Consider the following 10767-nt stretch of genomic DNA (forward strand, 5'->3'; position numbering starts at 1 on the left):
CCTTTCAGGAAAGAATTTCTTCCCAATTTCCAATGTAAACTGCCCTCTTTCAGTCCTATCACTGCACACCCTGGTGACCATCAAGTCCAACCTTTAACACTGCCAATGCCACCACCAAACCAGGTCCCCAAGTGCCACATCCACATCTTCAAATCCCTCCAGGAACGGTGACACATCCTGATCTACTCAATACATTGAACTTTTGTGAAAGCATGTGATTGTAGTAACAAAGAATCCCCACCAGCACAGAGGCACCTTCCCTGCCCTGACACAGATGTCCTGCTGCCCCTTCTACCCAGCTCAGGGACAGCAAATCCCCTTTCCAGCACAGAAGACAATGGCTGAAAGCAGAACCTGCACATTTACACTGTCAGGTAGTGCTCCAACAGGAAAACATCTGTGGAGAGAAATGCTGTGAACTAAGATCTCAATTTCAGGGCTTTTATATCTGCTGAGCTGCAGTGGGATCCAGGAACCAAAACCCTCCTGCTCTGTAGCACCCAGAGGAAAAGCTCCATGCTCCAGGATCACCCAGCAACACAGCCAAAGCTGGGATGGACATTTCCAAAGGGTTCTCCTGGTCTGCACTCATTGAGACTCAGGAGTTTCACCCATCACTGCTGTTCTCAGGAGGAACTCAGAACAGGGGCAATTTTTCAAAACCTCTCAGAGTTTACCTGCAGAAATAGGAACAGAAGCTCACCTTTCACAGGCATCAGCAATTAATGGCACCATATTTCCTCATAAAATGGGTCAGATGTTGCAGAAGTAAGGACAGCCAAAGGAGGGGAGGAACAATAAATAGAAGCTGACAAGACAAATGCACAACAAGCATCTTATCTGTGTGTGTGTATGTCAAATTATCTGCAGATGAGTAAAATTACTGCCCTTTGAGGAGTCCAGAAATACAAAGTCCACAGATCAGGCTGAGGGCAAAAGGCCGAAGGAAAGGACAAAGCAGAGAGAGGAATCATGGAAACTCTGTGCAGATACAATTTATGCTCCCAGGTGCTGTTCATTATTTTGTTTGGGTTGTTATTTCTTGGGGAGTGTGTGTAACTGTTTGGGTTTTGCTCTGGGGGGTTCCATTTTTGAACAGATACCTCCAAGTTATGCACACAAAAATACATTAACGGGGCAGCTGCTGGAAGTGTCTTTTTCCTGAGTTCCCATTTCAGAAGATTTCATGCTGACTTTCAAGCTCCACACTCACAGCCTTCCATGGAATTAATTTCTCAATCTCAGGCTTTCAGCAACATTAGTTAATGTAAACTGTAGCACATGACTAATAAATAATTTAAAGAGCACAAAGGAAAACACCCACATTGTTCAAGCCCTGGTCTGTAATACCCCATCTCACCACAAAAATGATAATGATACAAGAGAAGCAGTTCTGGCAAAGAAAAAGGAACTTGCTTTGTGTCTTGTCCACCCTTTGGCAAAAACATTTCCAAGTAAGGAAGACAAATTATTTTTATGAGAAACAACGCTGCGATGCAATAGATTTTTCTTTCTTAGGTTACAAAGGAAAATGAAGATTGTAAAAGGAAGAAACTGTAGGGGAAAGACAGCCATCAGGATGGAAAACCAAGAATTAAGCCTTGATCCAGACACAGAAAAGAAGAAATGGTGCTGCTCCTACTGTAAATATATCAGCACTGAGGATTGATGAAAAACTCTGTGTCAGCCAGGTTGGAAGTGGTCAGAGTTTTCAATGGTTCAAATCTTCAGATCACAGAACATTAAAAATTAGTTTCTCAACCAAATGACTACAGAGACCTTTAATAGAACATTTTTAATGAAAATACATCATTTAAAAATGAGGTGGTACCAAAGGGTTCTTTGGTATTTGTGTTGTAGAAGAGAGGTCAAGAATCATCAGATAAAAAATAAACAATGCAGAGGAAATGAAGTGCTGGTTTGATGTGCCAATGTTACAATGTTTGAGTATTAAAAACTGATAAAATGTCCCCATTTTCCTTTCCAGTGAAGGAATTGGTGCAGATCTCTGCCCAGCCCAGACCCAGCATGGCACGAGCTGTTCCAAGCAGCTTAGGACAACAATGGAAAGTAAAATTCAACATTTAGAGAGAACTGATCTGAAAATAAATTGAGGGAAGACAGGAAAAAACTGTGGAAAGAGCAATACTTGCCCAGATAGGGAAGCATAATGATCTGCTTTAATTGATTTCTCTAATTTTTATTTATGTAAATTAGGGAACAAATGTGAAACTCTTCCTCAGCTCATTACTATCCTAAAGCCAAATGCATTTCACAGCTGAACTACAGCAGAATATTGCAGTTCAGTAAAGCCTGCAGCAATCAGTCAAAGAGGGAAAACTTGCTGTTACTAACCACAAATTTTGACCATTTAGGAGAGAATGAACAACAGACCCTTGATCAGGAACATGAGCTGATCACATTTATATTACTGCAACTAAAAATATTTCTGCCCTGAGGAAATGTGCTGAGCCTTCAGTGCTGAACTTAAAACAACCTCTAAACCTACATAAATCCATGTTCTACAATGTTTGTTCTTCACATCTTAGCGAGTTCCTATTTGTTGATGTCTGTTCAGCAGAAAAATGCTTCTTACAAATCCAACAGAAAGAAACAAGTCTAGGTTACACTCAGAGGGGAACAGTCTATCAAAAGAAGGATGAAGCCAAAATTTAACTTAATTGCTTGGTTAATTTAAAGCTGGCTGTCTCAAAAGAGGAACTTTCATGCTGTGGCAGATTGAAAAAGGTTTCAATTATTCTGTTTTTCACATTGCTCTTGCAGTATTTCCAGGTGCACATCAGAGGAAAGCTTTCAGTGCTACAGACAGCTTGCTGGCCTGCTTGACAATGGAAGAAAACAAAACAAAGCCAAAACTTCCTGGAATAATCTTCCCATCGTGTTTGCACTGCCACAGACATGATCAACAGCAAACAGCAAAGGCAAAACAGCAGAATGAGCACTCCTGCTTCACATGCACAATATTTAAAATACTTCATGTTTCTATAAATCAACAACAAACCACAAATATCAAAAGGCAAAATGCTTTCTAAAAAGAGGAATAAAAATTGCACCGAAGTTGGCAAAGACCTCCCAGCCCATCGAGTCCAGGCTGTGAGCAATCCCCACCTTGTCACCAGCTCAGGAACTGAGCCCACACCAGTTATTGCCTGGACACCTCCAGGGATGGACACTCCACGTCTCCTGGGCAGCCCCTCCCAATGCCCAACCACCCTTCCTGTGCAGAAATTCCTCCTGAATTCTATCCCTAGGAGAACATTCATCCAGCTGAAGTCTTTCAAGCTCATTTTCAAACCCACACATGGCCAAAAGGACAGACATTTTTCACTGCTACTTCATGATCCCCAACTCCCTTCTCTTATTTTCAATCATGCAACAGAATTCTGTCTCCTCTCCATGAACTAACACATGGCTGGCTGCAAACCTCAGCAGTCTTTCTGAGCTTCTGTTTGCTGGAATATTCAGCAGCCACATTAAAATGCACCCATTAAGAAAGACAAACTACTTAGGATGTGGACTGTCCCTGGCTGAGCATTTGTGTGGTAATAATGCAATTGCACCTGACCCTCTGCCACATTCAGGGCATTAAAATCACACCAAAATTTTATTTGCTGTCTTTTGCAAATTCATCAGGATCCCAAAAATAAGGAGGTGGAAAAATATTATATTGTAAAAGGTTTTAGGAAAATAAATTGAAATAATCCTCTTCAATTCTAAGGAGCTCATTTAAATGTCTTCATGTAATGCTGAAGCTGAACACTACAGCAGAAACAGGAATCAAAATCTGAAAACCAAAGTGATAACATACAAGTGAAAACAGGATCTAAGCAAGTCCAATGAAAAAAGGGATTAATGGTCCAAATTCAGATCATTTCACTAGTTTAAATTCTAATAAAATCTATATTAAAATATTAAATGAAAATATTTTGTTTGAGGACATCTAAAAAATAAAACTAGGACACTTTTTTAATAGAAGTTTTAAAAATATATAAAAACATACTATATTTGCTGCAATGCTTAGAACTGCATAACAATTAAGACCTTTTGTTTAATTAAAGAACTCTAATGAAAACATTGATAGAACTTCAGTTTTTTATAGTAGAAACATCATTTGAGTGTGGTGTGTGACTGTTGTGGGCCTTCCCCTTCCCCTTGGGATCAAAGGCCAGAAGAATTTCAAACAACTTTGGAAATAACAAAACCCTCAGCTCTGAATTCTGCCTGAGATCAAGTTTGTGTCTAGTGGGAGATTTTACAACACTCTTCAAAACAGAGTAGAAAAGGCTTCTTTGAATGGAAGCACTGAAGGACCAAGAACTCCAGTCATGCTAAGAGCTGTCACTGCACTATTCTTTCCTTCATGTCCTACTGAAAATTCCACTTTATTCTCCATTTGTCATTCTTCTCTGTAAAGACAGCCACTTCATTAGAGAAATTAGGGGTTTTTTTTCTGCAGCCTGTCTTCTTGTTTCAGACTTTTGGTTTTAATTCCTCGTGCTCTCAGTAATTTTGATCACTAATTTGGCTTTCCAGCCTTAACTGGTGACATTTGAGACAGAAGCTTCAGAAAGCTGAACTGAAAAAACACTGAGTCAGTGGCTTAACTTTATCATGGAAGTTTATTTTTCAAGAGTATTATCCCAAGAATATGAACTCCTTGATTTTGAACACAAGTGTAATGAATGATGGTTAAAAAACCCCATCACTTAAACTTATCAGTGCACAAACAACAGCTTGCTTCAAGCCATGTTAAATCAGAATATTTCTCAGAGATTTTGACCAAGAACACAGACAAAACCACTGGATACAGCAGGCTTTAAAGAGAAAGTGTAGGTTCTCATTCTGATACAGACAAAAGTCAAATTGGAACATATTTAGATTCCTAAAAAGTGTCACTTCTGAGGCATTTAAAAACAAACAGAGCTGCTCTACTGCTTTTACACTTGGTTGTGTGCATGAATGGCATCTGCAGGGGAAACAAGACTGAATGAGAACTTCAGCTGGCTCTGTACCCATCAGTCCTCAGCAGCAGAACTGCTCCTGGCTCACAGAATTACAGTGTTAGAAGGAACTCCTGACAGAGGAAAGGAAAATGAAGAGGAAAGGAAATCCAAGTCCCTGGAGATGAGCTGCCAGGCCAGGGTGGATCTGTGGCTAGGGCAGGGCACCCTGCCCAGCCTGAGCCCCCAGCTGGGACACAGGAGAAAGTCAAGCTGCAAAAGCTGAGCTGGGTAACTGCACCATCGAAATGCAACCTCAATTATTTGCTGTATACCAACAGAAATCTGTAATGAACCTCTAAATAATTCCTGAACTAGGAACCACTGAGCTGACCTGCATGAGACTGGGGAAATGCCATTCCCTTACCACCTAAGCACTGCACACTTGTCTACAGCACTGCTTTGGATGTGATGGGTGGCAAAAACCTGGAGGATACCTACAAAATTTAATATTAATGTTGTGGGGCACAGAGAAAAAATCATGGATGTCTGCTCACCTCCATCAGGAAACGCTGTGTGTGTCTGCAAGGCTCAACTTGCAGAAAGAAAACTTATTTATTGCTAATCTTTAAAAGGCATCAGTCTTTGACATCCACTTTCTCAGAGGTTTAATTTCCAAAAGCATCAGCTCACATCAACTTTCACAAAAATACCACAGAATCCATCATTTCCCTAACTGCTATGTAAAAGCAATGTTCAGGAGAGTCAAATGTGCTCTGAGGCAAGAGCAAATGCCCATCAGAAATGCCATGAAAGAAAGAAGGCAAAGGCCAGCTAATGAGTACACAACACACAGGGAGAAGGTGGGGAGAGGGACAACAGAAAGGCTCATCCTAATTAAGCAAACATATGACAAAGGAAAAAACCTGCCCTAGCTGGGTGTGGCTATTTCATGATTAAATGCTAAATAATGATAAGTATTTGGCAGAAATACAGGCTGTGTGATAATACAGCATTTACAGTTATATTACAGCAGCTTTCAGTTCCTCAGGGTTAGCAGGTTTATTAAATCAGTGATTTTGTACAGGTGGATTTTTCTTTTTTGTAATTCAGTATTATATAAGATGGAATTGTCTTGTCCTAATACAGAGATAAAGCCAAAGGTCCTCCTTCATACATGCATTGTATGAAAATGAAAACCAGGGACTTTGGGTTATGAAAAGAAGCCATATGACTAAAAAGTGAATCCATTTTCCAAAACGCCCACACAGACAAGAGCTTCTGATGAGAAAAATGATCTCTGCAAAGCTAAATTGCACAGATTATTTCCATGAAAAGTTAGAATCTTGCAGATTATATGATATTTACTGTGCTGGGATTTAAAAAAAAAAAACACCAACTTTTTATATTATTACAGTATGAATAATTACTTGATTGTTGAGTGTAAATTATATTAAAAATCAATCATTACTTAATTGAATAATTGCCTTCTTTTAGAATTCACATAGGCAATGATGCTTGCTCGGTTTTTCCAGGAGTGTTTCTCTCTTGGCTGGTGAGTTTTGGGTACCTTTAGAATGAGGTGCCACCACCTGTGTGTGCCAGCAAAGCAGCTGTGGCTTACCTTGGCACTGGAATCCTTGCTTCCCAAATCCCCTGTGTAAAGAAGGAAAAAGAACTGCCTTAGTATGTTTGGTTTTAATTTCTACTCAGTGATCTCTAAAAACATAAAAATAGCTTCATATTAAATTACTTCAGGTTTTGCTACGACAGCAACAGATTTTCAAATACACAACACAGACCAGCCCACCCATTTCAAAGCAGAGAACAATAGCTGTCACCAGCTATGTAATTTCAGCTTCTGGCAACAATTTTTTTATTATTATTATTTTACAAGCTATTTTGGATCTACAATTATCATCATCTGTGATTGCTGCATAATATTTCAACTCGTTGAATGCCACATGTATATTTAACAGCCACGTGAAATATTCCAAGTTCCAGCAAAGGCACGTAAAACAAACCAGGCTTGGGGTTTCATCCAGATTTTGGGATTACAAAGTGCTGTTGTGAGGCTCAGCTGGAGTTTGCTGTATGGAAAGCAAGCAGGTGAAAAGTTTTGCTTGTTTCAACATAAATGAGAAGACAGGCCCCTGATTTTCATACTGATTATTCTCCAGCTTCCTTGCTCCATTTCCATAACGAAATACAAATGTGTGTGTAGCACTTCTGCAATGAATACAATGACAGTGGGATCCAGAGTTCAAACACATTTTGTACCTCTGGCAAACTCCACTGCTGTGGATTTATTTGTTTATCTTAAAGAATCTAACATTCTCTTCCCACAAAAATTACTGTTTTGAATATCCTGCCTCTAAACATTTCTCTGCCTTTTTCTTTGCAGCCTGTTTTTCATCTGGAGACCTGGAGCTGCTCACACTCAGACAAAAGCCACGAGCTGGAGAAGCTGTGTGCAATTAACAACATGGAGCTTAATTATCAACTTTATGGAAATGGTTTCTTAAAAAAAAATGTATGGACAATTCCTCCACTTTTTATTTATTTATTTATGGAAGAGACAAAACCTTCAGTGCACTGTTCCTTCAGGAAAAAGCTGAAACGACACAGCTTAGAGCATTTCTCTACATTTTTCTGCACAACTTCTTCTTACTATAAGCAAACCTGAACTAGGAAAACCAGAAGAAAAATCAAATTATTGTTTACTTGGCTGCACATGTGCCTATATTGTCATTCTGATGCTTTTACCACTCATCTTCACAAAACTCAAAAGCTGGAAGTGTGGAAATGCAATCACAGGAAAGCCGATGGCAGGACTAAGAACATGAAACGGACTTGAGATAATTTTTAATCCTTTGAAATAGACTTATTTGCAAATATTCCTGTTTTATCTACTCCAGAAGCACGGCTGTTGCTCAGTGTCTGAGCTGAATCCCTGCAGAGCCGCAGCCCATTCCACTCCCAGAGCAGTTCCAATGTAATTTTTAAGTAAAAAGTCTTTTAAAAAATATCAACACTCCAGAACCAAAGCAGAGGGGTGAAAGTTGCTGAAGAGGAAAAGGAGGCACTAAACTATTTTGGTAAATATTGCCTGATGAAACGTAATCTAAGGAAAAGAATCTATTAGTAACTTTCATTGAAAGGTTATGTTTACCGTTCTTTATACCTTCAAACATTGTTAATTGACACAAGTCAATTTGGAAACACTCAACGGTGGTTTGAGAGCGGCCCATCTCCAAACCAGAAAACCAAACAAGTTCTCGAGGTGTCAGATGCTCTTCTCAGGAATGTGAGGAGCTTCCCCAGGCTCAGCAAGCACGGCAAGACAAGAGCACAGTCGCTCTTGCCACCTGTCAGCCACAGGATACCCTTTGAATTCCAAATCCACCCTGTCATTGGTGACAGAGCTCTGCTTTGTTTTATAATTGTGCTGCTGGTGTGCACAAACGCCGCTCGCAATAACCCTGCAGCGGTTTTTCACACCTCCCAACTCATTCTGGTTTAGATTAACTTTGAAGCAGTTTTTGAAGGTCTCTCACTTTTACCACACCCGACTTCACTTTTTTTTCCCCAAAAAAAAAATTTAAAAGAAAGAAAAGCTCAGAAATTTGACTTGTTTCTTCTGCAGTCTACCAGGTCAGCTTTCCTTCCTTACTCTGTGAATATATTTCAATAATTTCTGGCACAAGCACAGTCTTTATTTCAGCATGCAAGCAGAGGAAAACTGACAGAGGAAGGAAAAGGTCCGTGTCCAGACACATAAACACACATAAAAAGAGCAAGAAGCGTGCCGCGGACACAGCCAGCTGCGTGCGGACCCTTTCACAACTTCGGCCAAAATAAATCACAGCTCTCGCTTTCAGCACCCAGAGCCGCAGTGCAAACTTGAGCAGCGGAGCAGGGCTGCAGCGAGGTGAAGGAGGGGAATCCCGAGCTCTTTGTGCAGGTCCAGGATCCCCGAGGCTCCCACGGCTCCTGCCGAGCCCGGGCCGCCGCTCCTCGCTCGGGCCGCGGAACGGGCGCGGAACGGCCCGGCCTGCGCGGAGCTGCCGCCCTGCCCCGGCACCGCACCGAACCCATGGGTGCACTTTTCCCTAGCACCTCAGTAATGAGGGTGTTGGTAGGGAGTTTTCCTGCCCTCTCGGGCAGGAACACTTCTCTCACAAAAACCACCCCTCCCTTTCCTCGGCGTGGACCGGAGCAGCGGTGTCACGGTGCCTCCCCGGCCTCGCTGCCCGCTCTCGGCAGCAGGAGGGAGCAGGGCAGGCACTGACCAGGAGTTAAGGCTGGGGGACCCGAGTTCAACGCCCCGGTCTGACACCGGCACCCTCCGTCCCAGCGCGGCTGTGCCCGGCTGAGCCCCCCAGCCCGTTCAGCCGAGCAGAACCCGGGGACAAGGGGTGAGAAACACAGCTCTGGACTGTGTGGGAAGCGATGGCCCCAGCGCGGGGCTCCAGACCCTGCTGGTCTCTGCGACCCCCCGAGCGCCGGCAAGTTTGGGGGCTCCCGCCGCCCCGAAAGCGGGGTGCGCCCAGCCCCGGGCTCCCCGAGCGGCGGCGGCCGCACACGGCCCGCCGGGAGGGGGATGCGACAGCGCCGGGGCAGGGAGGTGACACGGGGGGTCACCCCCAGCGGGGTCACCTGCCCGGCCCCGGCGAGAGGGGCGGCACCGCGACCCGGCTGCCCGGGGACGCGGCGGGTGGGCGGGGAAGGGAAGGCAGGGCAGGGACGGCGGCTCACCGGAGCCGGGGCTGCCCGAGCGCGGGGAATCCCCCGCGGCGGAGCGGGCCCGGGCGGCGGCGGGCGCGAGGGGGACGCGCGCCCCGGGATCTCACCAGATGAAGTCGGTGCAGTGGCTGCAGAAGGTGGGCTGCTTGAAGAAGCGCGCGATGAATTTGTGCTCCTTCACCTCGTGCACGTTCTTCTGCCTCAGGGCGCCCTTGCGAGCGAAGCGCCGCGCCGCCTCCGGGTCGGCGCCGGGCTCGGAGCCCGGGAACACGTCGGCCATAGCGCCTCCTCCCCACCCCCTGCCGCTCCGGGAGTCGCCGCCCCGACGTCCGCCCCGTCCGGCGGCCGCCGAGCCTCTGGCAACGGCAGCGCTGGGCGCTGCCTCCCGCTCCCAGCCTGACGTCGGAGCGGAGGAGGATCCCGAGCCCTCTCGCTGGCTGCTCCGCCCGCGGCTGAGCGAGCGAGCCCCCGGCCGGGGCGGGGCGGGCGCGGGGCCGCCCCCGCCGGGGAGCGCCGGGGGAGAACGGGGGGGCGGCCGCACCTGCTGGCCCTCGTCAGCTCCCGCAGCGCGCCCCGCGGCTCTCCCTCACACACACACACACACCCCGGGTGCTCTCACGCACACCGGGGCTCTCACGCACACCGCAGGCTCTCTCTCACACACACACCCCGGGTGCTCTCTCTTGCACAAGCACCGGAGCTCTCAGAGTCACCGAGGGCTGTCACACACGCACCGGAGCTCTCACACTCACCGGGGGCTCGCACACACACACGGGCTCTCCCCGCTCACCAGCTCCCCCCAAAACGCACCGGTTCCACTCAGGCACACACCTGTTCCCCGCCCCCCCCCTCACATTCACCTACACCGGCTTCCCTGACACACAGGCACACAGAAAAGCTCCTCTCACACGCGCACGCTCAGAGGTTCCCTTAAAACACGCACACAGAATCTCCCCTCTCACTTTCTCTCTCTCTCTCCCCCACACACAGAGATTCACTCACACAGAGAGAGATTCCCTCGCACACAGAGATTCACTCACACACACAGATTCGCTCCCGT

The 10767-nt window shown here is 45.5% G+C and overlaps 1 protein-coding gene across 2 annotated transcripts in view; it reads right to left on the reverse strand.

Annotated features, from left to right (window-relative positions):
• The window catches only part of PRKCA (protein kinase C alpha), a 152917-nt gene extending 142739 nt beyond the window's left edge, over positions 1 to 10178 (reverse strand). Inside the window, exons 1-2 of one of the 2 annotated variants that reach the window (XM_071451209.1) lie at positions 9815 to 10178; positions 6586 to 6617 (exon numbers count right to left, since the gene is read on the reverse strand). In XM_071451209.1, coding sequence (XP_071307310.1) covers positions 6586 to 6617; positions 9815 to 9987 — 205 coding nt within the window. In that variant the 5' untranslated portion in view covers positions 9988 to 10178. The remainder of the gene's footprint in view (positions 1 to 6585; positions 6618 to 9814) is intronic. The other variant, XM_071451207.1, reaches the window with a different exon arrangement.
• Between the last annotated feature and the right edge of the window lie 589 nt (positions 10179 to 10767).

This window comes from Agelaius tricolor, unplaced genomic scaffold (assembly GCF_023055355.1).
Source record: "Agelaius tricolor isolate 1412-34295 unplaced genomic scaffold, bAgeTri1.0.p SCAF_32, whole genome shotgun sequence".
In the NCBI taxonomy this organism is placed as follows: Eukaryota; Metazoa; Chordata; class Aves; order Passeriformes; family Icteridae; genus Agelaius; species Agelaius tricolor.